This window comes from Telopea speciosissima, chromosome 3, assembly GCF_018873765.1.
Source record: "Telopea speciosissima isolate NSW1024214 ecotype Mountain lineage chromosome 3, Tspe_v1, whole genome shotgun sequence".
NCBI lineage: Eukaryota > Viridiplantae > Streptophyta > Magnoliopsida > Proteales > Proteaceae > Telopea > Telopea speciosissima.
Genome location: NC_057918.1, coordinates 32,490,071 through 32,504,682, shown reverse-complemented (window position 1 = coordinate 32,504,682; position 14,612 = coordinate 32,490,071). Strand labels below are relative to the sequence as shown.

The 14,612-nt window shown below is 37.7% G+C and overlaps 1 protein-coding gene across 1 annotated transcript in view; it reads left to right on the top strand.

The window, feature by feature from the left end:
* Positions 1-13,999, top strand: part of LOC122653907 (syndetin) — a 104,629-nt gene extending 90,630 nt beyond the window's left edge. Inside the window, exons 20-25 of the mRNA XM_043847866.1 lie at positions 260-322; positions 3,906-3,978; positions 12,016-12,135; positions 12,243-12,320; positions 13,402-13,452; positions 13,567-13,999. Coding sequence (XP_043703801.1) covers positions 260-322; positions 3,906-3,978; positions 12,016-12,135; positions 12,243-12,320; positions 13,402-13,452; positions 13,567-13,680 — 499 coding nt within the window. The 3' untranslated portion in view covers positions 13,681-13,999. The remainder of the gene's footprint in view (positions 1-259; positions 323-3,905; positions 3,979-12,015; positions 12,136-12,242; positions 12,321-13,401; positions 13,453-13,566) is intronic.
* The last annotated feature ends 613 nt before the right edge of the window (positions 14,000-14,612 follow it).

Sequence of the window (14,612 nt, the reverse complement as noted above, 5' to 3'; positions counted from 1 at the left end):
GCTTGTCGTGGATATAGGCATGTTTCAATTAGTTTTCCAAGAAAAATAGAAAATTGAGTGGTAATATCATATTGGTGTTGATCTCACAGTTTTCTGAACTATTAGCTACTGAAGCATCATTGGTTGTCATTTATGAGTTGGACTTTATTGCAACTTATGTGAAATATTACTGTTGTAGACATTACCTGATTTCTTGGTCTGCATTCTTATTTTTATTTGTTGTGCATAGTTACTAGCTTTGACAGCCTTACAATTCCAGGTATGTTGATCGGATCGCTAATGCTAAATGGGAACTAAAAGATCTTGGGCTAGAGCACAATGGGTATGTTTCCTGAGGACTATCTTTTGTATTTGTGATACGTGGTTCATTATTTGAAATCTTGATCTTTGTATTGACAGTTTCTGTATCTTAGTTAAGAATGTTGGACTTCTCGTTTTCCCTTGGGATCATATCCAGTCAAAACTGTCAAATATTACTTTGTTCAAAGAAATGCCGTGATTGAAGATGCTCTTTGTTGTTTATTTGGTATTTATTACAGGCAAAGCCATCTTTGTGCTGCCTGCCTAGCAAGGCCTTCCTATTTGGCTCACTTCATTGTGCCTCGTGGACACATGATGTGGTTATTCTAACCTTAGGGTAGAGAGAACATGGTCTGGATTTTGTACATGTCAAATTTCAGAGCCTAATTGAATCAAATACCCCCATGTAATCGCATGCATCCCAATGTCTGCCTTTGCACGTCTATGGTACTCTGACCCCTACTGTGCACTCTCCCATAGTCCGGTTTTTTTAAAGCTCTATTTTTTCAGTTGGCAAAATCTGTTTGGGCTGAAATTTAATATGTGAGCAGGGGACCTTGGGTTTGCCAGTCCACCAAATTTGGGCCTAACTGAGTTGCTTTGTGTCATATATTTGGACCACCCAGGAAGGCCTTGCAGGAAACTGGTCCTATTTATTGAATGCCATGTACCCAAAGTGATGGTTAGCAAGTTTGGACCAAACTAATTGGATTTTTTTTTTTTTGGAGGGAATAAAAAAGTCATTACCAAAGAGAGAAAACAAGAACCCCCAGAACACAGGGAGGAAAGAAAAGAAGGGAGACCCCAGGAAGCAACAATGAGCCTGTTCCTTGGGGAGTTTACACAAGAGGAAGGAGGGGAAGAGGAGGAGGATTTGGAGCTGACATCGAAAGAGATGGAATCCCAAATCTGCCTGAAAGACCTAGAGTTGGAAGTCTATCTCCTAATGTTGCGCTCCATCCAAATATGTGAGATGGTAGCCCTAAAAGCCAACAACCCAATTCTATTACAAAGCGAATTGCCCCCCAAACTAATTGAAGTTGACTACCACTTGATATGAGATAGTGGTTTCAACAATTATAACAACTCCATATTTTCTGACCATATTATTTTTTTACTTACAGAAAACTAATGGAAATTTTGATGACCAATTTCATATTAATTGAAACTTCCGTTTGAGTTTTGCGTTGAACTGCTGATATGTGGTAGTTTATCTTACTTTTTTTTTGGTGCGAAAAGAAAAACAAATAATTAATTAAAAACTATAGATAAATCTACAGTGTTCCCATGATTCACAAAAATGTGCCGTCGTATCATAGCATGGAGAGCTATGTTTCTAATTAAGTTAGTAGTGTTATGATCCTCATTAACACAAAAACGAAGATCCTTGAGAGCCTCAGATGTTCGCAGCAGGAGAGGTTGAAGATGCCAAGGCCAGGCAATGCTACTATGCTAGTGGGGGTTGGAAGAAGCAGAGTGAGATCCATGTTGCTGCACCAAATTTCTTGGACCCTACGCTGCAACGTATGTGCATGCTTGAGTCCCTCCATAATGCCAAAAATCTCAGCCTCCAGGGCATCTCCTGATTTCAAAAATCCTGCGGCTACCAAAACAAAATGTCCTTCCAACAATATGCAAATAGCCCAACCAGAGATGTTTAGGACTGGGTTAGAGACTCCTGTGCAAATTAAAATAGGATAATTTAACGAGGGGATGGGGTCATGAACAGTGATTGGGGAACAATCAAAAGAGTCCTGATTAGATACATCACACTGGAAAGATAAAATAGGGGGGGCGAATATTTAGATCGCAAATCCAACGAGATACAGACTTAAGGACCAGATTAGGGTCAAACCGGGTTTGACCAACCCTTTAATCACCTTGTTTCTGACATGCCATATGAAAAACAAGTAATAATAAACACACAAAAAAACCAGATAAGAAAATGTTTGTCAAAAGATCTGTTAGAGAGGAGAGAAACACATAAGTTTGCCAGCGAGAAGAGTTGGAGAGAAACTTGGTTCTCAATCCTAAAGGACCTGCAGCCCAAATTTGTTTAAACCATTCACATGAGAGGAAAAGGTGCCAGATAGATTCAGCACAAGAGCCACAAAGAACACAGTATCAAGATCCATTTTGCTTGAATATCTTTGACTGGAATTCCTGCACCAAAAAAAATTTAAACCTTAGGATGTGAATTAAGTTGCCAAAAAACGCCACCACTGAGAGATCTTAGAATCTCGAGAAGAGCAAAATGTGGGTAAAAGAAATTTAGCAGCCAAACGAGTCGAGAAGTGGCCATCCCGCAAAGCACCACCAACGGTCCTCAACACCTGAGTAGGAATGTTAATAATTTCCTCTACAAAAGCAGAAAGGAGTACAATAAAAAATAAAGATATATTCCATTGATTATTTAACATTAAATCACAAGTAAAGATATCACAATTAGAGTGATGCAACTCAAATGGAATGGAATGACCAGGAATAGTGGGGATCTAAGGATCCTCCCATAAAAAAAGAGCTTCTTCCATCTCCAATTTTGACGGGCACAACTTTCTTGAGGGTGGGAAGCAGATTAGTGATGCTATTCCAAAACCAAGAGCCTCTCTTAGACAGCACTTTGGGATTAAAGATGGATCTGTTAGGGAAATATTTAGCCTTTAACACCTTAACCCAAAGAGCAAATTGCTCAGTAAGAAGCCTCCACCCCAGCTTCATCAATATAGCCGTATTATGAGTCGAAGCCTTATGATGTCCAAGAGCCTCTCTTAGACATCATTTTGGGATCAAAGATGGATCTGTTAGGGAAATATTGAGCCTTTATCACCTTAACCCAAAGAGCAGATTGTTCAGCAAGAAGCCTCCACCCCAGTTTCATCAATAGAGCCCTATTATGAGTTGAAGCCTTATGGAGTCCCAGCCCCCCCCCCCCCCTCCCCCCCAGAAAGTGGAGAGCAAATCTTATCCCAACTAATCAGAAGCGCTTTTTTGGACTCTCCAGACTCACCATTCCAGAATCTAAGGCAAATTGAGTCCAAGCTGCGGCAAACTTTGAGAGGAAAAAGGAAGCATGACATAAGATATGCGGGAATAGAAGCCAGGACTGACTGAATAAGAACTCTATGACCAGCAAAGGAAAGGAAGTTGGATTTCCAAACAGAAAGTCTGTTGCTGACTCTACTGACAATGAACTCTAGGTCTTTAATCTTAAATCGGGAGTGGAAGAGCTTGGAACCCAAATAGAGAGAGTCCCGAGACATCTGTTTAATGCCTATTAATGGAACAAAGTTTTCTATGGTCGCAGGGGAACATATTCTTACTAAAAACCAACTCACTTTTGCTGAAATTGATGTCCTGTCCTGAAAAAGCAGAGAATAAATCAAGAATTGATTTAATAGTGAGGAGGTCATTTTCAGTGCCCCTGCAGAAATGGTAGTTTTTCATTGTTATGCTGAACTTGATGAAATTTCATGTTGGATTTTGATTGGTGAACTCCTGTCTTATATGCTTCGCCCATAATTCCAATTATCTTCTCTCCTAGTTTTATAACATGGTTAATTACAAATAATTAAGTCGTAGTTTGATGTTATTTGATGTCTTATTAGGTATGTTGATTTGATGCTGGGGGAATTTAAGCATTATAAAACAAGGCTTACTCATGGGGGAATTCACAAAGAGGTAAACGCATAATGAAATTATCACTGCATAAACATGGCTCATTTTTCTTGTGAGGCAGGGTTATGCTAAGTCTATTTTTTGTAAAATTTTCCAGTCCTTGAACTGTTAATTCAGTGATCCGTGTGCCATTCTCTTTCTTTCCTGTTTTCCCTCTTGTTTGTAGACTACATTTGAGTGGGCAAGCCTTGGTGCAATGTAGAGATGTAAATGGATAACCGAAATCCAAATCTGAATCCGCATGCATATCCGTTTAGGGACATCTGTATTCGTTTAGAGATATCCAGAAAATAATCCAAATACTCCGATTAAAATCCGTCTGAAAAAAATTCCGAATACTTAATAATAAAAAATTAAGTAAATAATGATTTTGAGGGTTTTTTAAGATTCAATAGGTTCTAGAATATGATGAAAAGAGAATCATGATCTAAGAGATATGGATTGAGAGTGAATTGTATCCGCTAGGGGGAGGAAGGTCCGGGTTACACAAGGCAGAGTTGTAAACGGATGGTCAAAAATCCGAATCCGATACGCATTTGAATCCGTTTAGAGGTATCCGTATTCAACCAGGGATTATCCGGCTCCGATCACATCCGATCCGTATCCGATCCGAATCCGATCCGTTTACATCCCTAGTGCAAAGGTTAAGTTGCACTATTGCAACCTGTTGGTTGCGGGTTCAAAACTCGGAAACAGCCTCTCTTGTAAGGCTGCGTACATTTGCCCCTATCAGATCCTGCAGTAGCGGGAGCCTCATGCACTGGGACACCCTCTTTTTTTTTTTTTTTTTTTTTGTAGGTTACGTTTGGATTTTTTGAGTGGGCAGGTCTTATGCAACGGTAAGATTGCTCCTGACCAAGTGGTCGCGGGTTCAAGTCTGGAAACAGCCTCTCTGTGAAAGCAGCGGTAAGGCTGCATACATTATGACCCTCCACAGACTCCACAGTGGCGGGAGCCTTGTGCACTGGGTATACCTTTTTTTACATTTGGAAGCTTTTTCAATTCCTTAATGCTTGGATCCTTCTAAATTCTGAGGGCAATTTCTGGTTCAACTTGTGAATTAGGCTCAAATTTTATGTGCATCTAATGATTCATATATCATGCAGACATGAAGACCTAAAAAGTTCTGGTTACCTCCCATTAGTTATTTGACACAAAGAACAAATATGAAATAGCAAGATAATACGTAAGATGAAATTGCAACAATATTTTTAGGATGTCAAGTGATTTAGAAATAAGAGCTAAAATAGATTTCAGAATCTTAAAAGGACCATAAATGATCTTATTTGGCATGAGACTTGTAGTTGCTGTGAACTGGTAAGGAGTCTGAACTACCCCCAAAGTAAACTATAGTGAAAGTAATCTAAGGGGCTGAAATTTGTTGGGGGGTTTTTCACAAGTTTCAAAACATTGCTTATAGAACTAATGTAAGGACTGGATAATGACCAAAAACCCAAAATAGATGCCAAGACCTTGAATCTTTAATGGCATCAAATTTTGGAAACAGTTTGTAAGTAGGCTCATGATTGAGGATTTGACAAGCCAGTAGGATCTATTGGTCGCTTTTACATAAAAAGAATAGAAGATAACAGGCATATTCTGAAAACCTTCAGTGACTTCAATTGAAGTTTTCTAATTGTATCATCACTGTAATTAATTTTAGGCTATGCAAAAACCACTCTACTTTCTGACATTGGATATTTCACGCACTAGGACACATGAGAGAAAAAACAACTTAGTTTTTCAACGCTTACCAATATATAATTAATATAGTTTGCCATGTAGATACTTCTTCCAATAGCTTTGCTTTATGCTCATGTTGATTTTTTAAGCTATTTTAGAATTATGTCTCATGAAAATGTTTACCAAAAACCTACATTTTTCAGCTATTAACTTTATATGATATACTTGGCCTGGTAGATTGGTTCTTTTATGTATGTCTATATGCTATGAATATTAGTTGAGCTATTCTGGAATCATATCGTGTAATAAACGTAACGAAATGTACAGATATGTCAAGTTTTTCTACTACCAAAATTTCTGAAATCACTGTTAGAAACTTCATGTCAGATACAGACATACAGTTGCCAGATTTCCATCATTTACTTGATGAGCTGCTCGATTGTCTTCACGAAGTCAATTTGTTGGATGCCCATCTTCCAGATTGAAGATTTAATATTTCCTACTACTAAAAGATGGATGTGTATGGACAGTGGAAGTCCAAGGAATTTCAACAAGAGTTGCTACCTAGATCAGGGTGCAAGGGCCATAATTATGACTGCATGGTTACTGATTCTATTAAGTTTCAATAAGGATTAGGTATTGTTTTTTGCCCCCTTTGTTCCGATTCATGAAAACATTGAATAACCATCCAATGCCAGAATAAACAATTAGAAGCTAGAACTAAGCGGAATAGGATGCAGTGTATTACTGTTTTTCTTCCCCCCCCCCCCCCTTTTGGAGAGAGAGATAGGGGCATAAGAAATGTTATTATTAAAATAAAACAGAAGAGAGGGCTAGGTGAGGTACCCTATCCACAAAAACAGAGCAAGAGCAAACACAAAACAATGAACACCCAACAACCAACGCAGCAGCCTCAGCCCAGATACAGAGTGATCAATGAGAAAAAATAGAAGAGCAAATATCACTCTCTTATGCCACTAGTCAGTATCAAAAGAATGTTACAACCGCTTATTCCAAAAGCTTGAGCTGTTAAGTAAGGTCCACAACAATGTATATCAACATACAACAACTCCCTCCTGTGCTGAACCCAGTAAACAAACTAATAGGTGGTCTTCCTGGAAATATTAAACAAAAGTTTTCCCCTCACATCTTGGTCACTCTTATTTTTTTGTTATTTCATAATACAGAATAAAGTGTCGCCACCTAGCTTAGGGTCTAGGACCCACATCTAAAAACATGACTCCATGACGACTCCAATTAATGTAGTCCTAGGTAGGAGTAATCCCACTAGGAACCAGGGTAATAGGATCTCTCTAACAAGGCTGGCCGATTGGGACAGCTTAGGCTAATTAGGGCAGAATTAGGGTTATGGTTAGGGTTTTATTTGGTAATGATGTGCAGAATTTTATGAGTCTAATGGTATAAGTTGGATCAAATTTGGTTGAGGATGGAATTCTAGGGTTTTGGGTAGGATGCCTTATGAAAATGGACTGTTTGTAAGATCTAGGTTTAGGGACAGATTTTAGGAAAGAGGTTTATAGGGTATTAATGGGCAGGTCTAGGGGTGATTTTGGTATAAAGAAGTTAGGGTTTGGATGAGTTACAAAATTCTGCAGTTCTGGACAGAAGTGTGTTGTAGGTTTTAGGGTTCTAATGGATCTATGGATTAATGGAAGGGATGATAATAGGAGTAGATGGAGCTTAGGTTAGAGGATTAGAAGAAGAAGGTTAAATGCTGAATTAATAAACTACTTACTTGAAAGATTAAATCTTCAATGGTAGCAGCTTTGAAGAACTAGAAGAAGGACCTCCCGATCTACAAGATGCAAGGAGTCGATCGGAGTCCACCAATCCCTTCACCTTGATATTACCCACAAGGTAGCCTTGATTTTACTCACAAGGTTCACTCAACAGAGCGAGCAGCAGCTATGGCAGCAAACAAAAGCTTTTTCATTAATCAAATTCGTGTACAATGCTGGCCTCCCTTACAAACTTATATAGAAGACTCAAAAATAGACTTAGACACTAAAAAGGAATAGCCTAACCTTATCCCTAACCTATTAGGCAACTTAAACTGACTAGGAAACTCAAATAGACTCAAAATAGAGTCCTAATGACTTAAAACAACTTAAACTACTTAAAATCAAGAAGATTCCCTAGTAGCCAATAGGATATAAGAACCTCTTAGCCAATAGGACCACTTCACTTAAATTAGACCAATTGAACCAATTGGATGCAACCAATTTAAACCGGTTCAATTAAAAACACAAAATAAAAACTAAGTATTGGGCTAATCCCGTATGCAACCTATATACCCTATTTCGTGCCCACTAAAGTGGCCTAATACATAAAAAATCCTTGGGAACAAAGGCCCAACATATATATATCCCAACCCTACACTTATTCCCAATGAAACAAGCCCTATTTGATGATGAATCTGCATCACCAATGGTACTGGTCACACCAAAAATAGGGTACAAGTCAGGTTGCCGTCCGAGGAAGGTTTTAGGCACCCTGGTCCATCCGGAACCGATTTTTCTATTTATTTGGCATTTTTATTAAATAATAAATATTCTCAAAATCAAATATACAATAGTGTAAAATTCTAATTCACAAAATAAAGCAAAGAAAGTAAGATGCTAAGAAATTAAATAAAAGAACAGAGGACTTACCTCATGCGTTTCGCTACAATACAGAGGTTAGTATACATAATTTAACATAATCAAATAAAACATCATATAATATAATAAATTAATCTACACTACTTTTTGTCAGTAAAAAAAAAATAAAACCCTAATTTATAAATACATGATATTATAATAATGCCATTGTATACTACAAGAAACCTAAATCTAATAATGCCATCATGTGGCACCAAGGTTACATGACGTAGGGGCACAACAACAACACAGCACAAACCCCTCACACATACTAGGGATCTAACACCCGATCTCCTGGCTTTGATACCATGTAACAACTGCTTATACCAAAAGCTCGAGCTGTTAAGTATGGGTCACAACAATGTATATCAACACTCAACAACAAAGAAACCCTCCTAAGATTCTCAAAACTAAGATAAGCTTTAGTCCAAGAAAAGTTATACTTCAAAATCTTCATATCGAAATAAAAGGATCCAAAGAAAAATATTGAAAATTCTTTTGTTTCATTTGTTCTAAATTTTCCCATAAATTGCAGCAGAACAAATTCCCCACAAGTACTTTCCAACTAGGCTTAGTCCCATGCATCTCCAGCTTCACAAATGGTGCAATGAATGGCGATTAATATTACTAGGATGTTGCAATTGACAGAAAATAAACTTGCTTACATGCTGAACTCCAAATTGAAAAAAAGAAAACCTAACATGCATTTATTCTTGAATTAAATAAAAAATAAATAAAAGGAAAAATGGTTGAAAACCTATAGTACATGATAGTTTGAGTTGAAACCAGGTAAAGAACTTTCTGTTAAACTGTAAAAATATCTAGAGATTTCAAACATAGCTTTATATACTTGATTCCCTCTATACTTGGCATGAAAAATTAAAGGCAAAGAGAATGAGAAGGAAAAAATATTGAAAAGCAATCGTGGAGGAATAATTTTACTACTCTAAGTGCAGAAATAACTCAATGAGGAATCAAACGATGCTAATGAAATAGAAGAGATCCAGACTAAAAAATAGAAGAAATATATTAAATTTGAAGTTAAAAACAGATGTCTCCTTGCTTTTGGTCTAACTTAGACCCAGTCAGGCCTAACTCGATTTTTTCCTAGGCTTGGCTGAGTTAGAGTTGAGAACTCAGTTTAAGGCTTTAAGCCCAGTAATCGACACCAACTTGGCCCAATCTTGCTGGAGATGCTGCCCTATTGTTGCATTTGCCATGTCGTTTGTAAAAAAACACAAGCTGCTAGGATGAATTGAAAAGAACCAGATCAAGTAATGTGTTGCTGTATGTCTAAAGGAGTAACTAGGAGGGGCATCTATGGATCATTGAGGCTTACAACCGTGGAAGTCATGTAAAATGCTTGAAAATGGTGCAGAAGCTTGGATTTCAATCTTTGATTTGTTCTGGATGAAGAAAGCAATATCAGGTTTGATTGTTGGGTTTTTGGATTTAAGAATCAAGCAAATGATTGAAGAAATTAGGTGGGATTTTTTTTTAAGCAGTATGGGTTTATGTATTAAATATTGATCCAGAAAGGCAGCTTGTACACTTAAGCTAGGGGTTTTATTGGATACAAAAGAAATGGAGTTCCCAGGTCGGAGACAAAGGAAATAGGAGATGTCCCATGTCCCTAAAACAGGTTCTAATGAGAATTCTTTGATGCTTGAGCGAATCAGTGGATTGCTCAGATCAAAAGGAACCTTGTGATTTCTTTCCAGTTAGGTTGGTTTTAATGAACCTAGTAATATATTATCAGTCTCAAATCATTTCAAAATGGTATAGGTGTCTCCTGAATTTTGTATTTTTGGTTTTATAAAATGGATTATTGTTAAACAGAAGATTCTGGACTACTTGAGACGTTGGTAAACAATTCTAAGCCTACAGATTAATCAATGCAATACTCATAGCCCCAAATGCTTGTTGGAACTGTCTCTCTTCATAGGAAAGGGAAACCCTGGGTCACCATAGACTAATCTAATGACTAAAAGCGGTTGTCTGCAAGAAATGTGAATTAATGAATTTATGTCCAAAAGCCAAGATTCTCGTCTAGGGGGTCAAAATTCTAGCAGTTTGGTACGTAGTTGTAGTTTCCGCACCCCAAGGCTCCTACAATTGCAAAACTATTGGCAATTCTCTCACTGTAAATTAATTACTAATTATCAAACCATTTACCATATGGATAGAATATTGAGAAACCAAAAGGCATCCCACTGATAGCTCATTCAATTTTTCAATTTATGATATCAATGAGTCTTGCTAAACTTTTTGAATGACTGCAAACTTTTCAAAAAGGAATGAAATAAGCATATATGACGATGCACAATCATGAGCTAGTCCATGTGATAGTGGACCAGGCAAGCATCTCATCGGTACAATTTCAGCTTAAAATGAGTTGAAGTAGCTAAAATTACCACAGATGCCATTATGTATTTTATCTTCTTCTACATTTGATGGTATTTTGGTAATTTTAATAAAACTTTGAATCAGATTTGAGCAACTTTCCTTGCTTACTTTGGACTAAAATTTGGCCATTGAGATGTATGTGGGGTTCTCTAGCATATGGACTAACCCATGAACTGCCAAAGTGCCAAGTGGAAGATAATGAAGCATTATACTTTTTTTTGGTCATCTCCTTATCGAGGGCTCATAGGCCACTAGGGGTTGGCATCCCAATTCAAGGAAGGGCGGCCAGGTGGTGGGGGCAGCGTGTTGGGGGGGGGGGGGGAACAGGATGTACACATCCGATTAGGGGTGGGGGATGGAGAGTTGAACATGCGACCTCTCCTTGGACTTAGGCCAGCACTCTACTGCACTAGCAGCTACCACCATGCCAAGAGATGCTTCCCCCAGCATTATACTTCACCAGGCATAGTGATGCCTAGAAGGACCCAATAAAATAAATCATCTATTTTTATTTTTTTTGGCAAAACCATATAACTCTCAGGGGTGGTTTTTATGCACAATCGACATTGGCAATTGTGTGATTTCTCAAATGAGGAGATGGGGGTTTGGTTTTTCAAGGGGACTTTTGTCCCCATCCAACGGTTTGTGCACAGCCGTGCACAAAACCTTTTGCTTTACTCTTATTCAAGAATATAGAAGAAGGGGAATAAAATGAGAGAACAGATAAATTACTTGAAGAATGCACCTTAGTGGATAACATTAAGTGATTTAAGTTACCTCTAATCTATCTCTAATTGCTTGCGTCCAATTTTTATGCCTCGTTTCAAATTAATCTTGACAGTCTATAAATGAAAAATAGTGCGAGAAAGATTGATGCAACTTGTGATGCCTTCCATTAGAAGAGAAGAAAAAAAAAATGAAAGGGTAGTAATGGGAGAACAGAATGGTAGGGTTTTAGGCATTTTCTTTCGTTTTTCCTATTTGCATTTAATTGTGGATGGGCCCTGTGGTGTGAACATACCAAATCCCTATATAGTTTCGGTAAATACACAGGTGTATATGTGGGTAATGATATATAATTTCAGAGAGGAGGGGACTTCAGGTATGGGATCTCACCCCATTGATAATGTGCCCATAGACATATATATAATGAAAATTTCAGGGGGTGCCCTCTTCCCTCCACGGCTCTGCCCATGGTTTCAACACATAAATGATTAGCCCCTTAATGGTTCCTAATTTCTGGAAACTACTAGCCCCGATCATTTTGAAAGTTATTTCTCTCTGATACCAGGTTCAGGATCTCCTTTTAGAATATGGACTTGAAAGTGTTGCTGAAACACTTATCGAAGGCCTATCACGAGTGAAGAGATGTACTGATGAAGGAAGAGCTTTGATGTCATTAGACCTTCAGGTTTTCTTTAACTATGCCTCGGGTGCATGCTTTTCATCAATTCCTTTCCTCATTGATTTAATTGTTTTGGTAGACTCTCAAGCCAAGGTGCTCCTATTTCCTTCCAGGTATTGATCAATGGACTACAACATTTTGTCTCTGTTAATGTGAGGCCGAAGTTACAAATTGTTGAAACTTTTATCAAGGTAAACCATATAGAAGTTCAATTTTAGTGATGCAAGCTTCTTGAGGAAATATCAGAGCTACTTGTTTTATCTTTATATGACCTTACTGTCCTAAATAGTTTAGAGCTGTTGTGAAGTATTATTATCTGACAATTTCTAGTTGGCTTTGAAATGGTCTGCCATGATCCAGCAAGTTAGAAAATTATAGTGATATTATGATAGACGTCTGGGCTTTTTCTTTTTCTTTTTATGGTTGTGTTTGCAAGAATTCTTGAGAGAGAGATTTTAAAGCAGTTGGTCTAATTGCTACTCTTCCTTCTCTGTGGTTCTTTTTTCTTTTCTTTTTTTCATTTCTTTTCCCTTTCTTGTTTGTGTGGCTGCCCCTTGTATTTCTCATCCTTTTTCTTCAATAAATTTCATCCTGTTGATGTTTAAAATGAGAAAAGTATGTATAGTATGTATATACTTATCAGAAAAACTAAAAGTCATTTGTTAGTGACAATTAGAATCATTACATGATCATGCTACCTTGCCAAATGGCAGACATGGACAAATGCTCTCATAGATTGCAAGGGTTCTTGGGATTAAGGTCAGTCTTGAGATAAGTAGTTCGCTGGGGATAAACATAGATGTTTGGCAGAGAGAGCATTTTGCAATCACTTTAGGGTGTAAGAAGGAAAATTGCCCAATCAAACATCATGGTTTGCCGGTTGATGGGTATAACCCTAAATCCTTGAGCTTTAGGGAACTAAGAAACTTGAAGCTTGAGTAACCTGCGTACAAGGACAGCAATATGCAACTTTTGAGAACTGGTGTTTGGTCGAAGGTCCAGCAAACTTACAGGTGTCTGTCTTATTTCTACACACTTTTTATGTGTTTGTGATGGGGTTGGGTGTTCTCTGATTATGACAAAACCCGCAGCCAGTGGCACCAAATAACATACCAAGCTGTGAAAGGATTATAATTTCCAACATGTATTACATAGAAAAATTTGTTTTATTCTTATATGAACAAATATCTTTTCCGGCCACATTTCCTTCAGATATTGTTTGCCTGTGATTATGGTCCTTCCCTGACATCATCCTTGCACTCTGTAAAACAGGCCTACTACCTTCCTGAAACTGAATATGTGCACTGGGCACGTGCTCATCCGGTAAGATAATGTTTCACTTTCATGCCAGAATATAGAAATAGATTTTTAATAAAAATATTAGTAAATATTGCAGTGTCTAGTTTATCTAAATCATTAATATCTGTTGTCTTGCAGGAATATAATAAAAATCAAATCTCAGGGTTGATCAATCTTGTTGCCACGATGAAAAGTTGGAAAAGGAAGACGAGGTTGGAGGTACTCGAAAAGATAGAATCAAGCAATGTGTAGACTTCAGCTACTCCCATATGGCCCTAGCTTATGAATTTCATGCTGTTTTCCCCCCATCCTCCCCCCTCCCTCCCCCAACCAAATGCGGTTGATGTAAATTGGATTATTCACTTTATTTATATAATATGAATATGCAAAGGTTGTACATTCTCCTGTGTCAGTTTGTATTATTTGTTTATCCATGAAAAGAAACATCAGTTGTAAATTTAGGAAACATAGTAACGTCGAGAATATGATTCATTAGTTATCGTGTTGCCCTTGGGTTGTATGACCGGTGTATTTTTTGTGGACATTGGTCAAGGATAACTCTATTAATTATGTCGCTCATTTCTCAGTCCTAAGGTGCATTTTCACCTAATGAAGAACCTATATGTCTGAATTTAACCTTAACCATAGCGGCGAGTCGGCACTATATTTCTTTAGTCCATCTTCAGGTTGCCAAGTTCTCAACCCATTTAATTACATTTCGAGAATGCTGTGCAAGGATACAGAACCCTAACGTGCCACATCAGGGTTCTGTTTGTGGTTCAAGCTTTAGGCAAGACTTCTGCTTGGAAAAATGTTTATAAGAGCCTATGTATGAACATAGCATCTCAGACTTCATAAGGTTGAGATTTGCCAACACTTGTAACCAGAAAGAGGTAAAGAGAGATTCGCTTAATGAAATGGTTGAAGGCATAACCATGTACGTGCACAGCTGTGAATAAAAACTGGGTCCTTTTTTAAAAAAAGAAAACATTCCAACCAGTTAAGCAGCCTCAATTAATTAGCTTTTCCAGTAGAGTTTATTTTATTAATCATCTTTTATGTCTAAATCTTTAAACATCAACTGTGCACACTCACAGCGAGGATGTCTTCTGTACAAGTACACCCATATCAGTCTCCCTCTCAAGTAATTGCCTGTGGAGGGTTTCAGATTGCTCTTCAGCTTT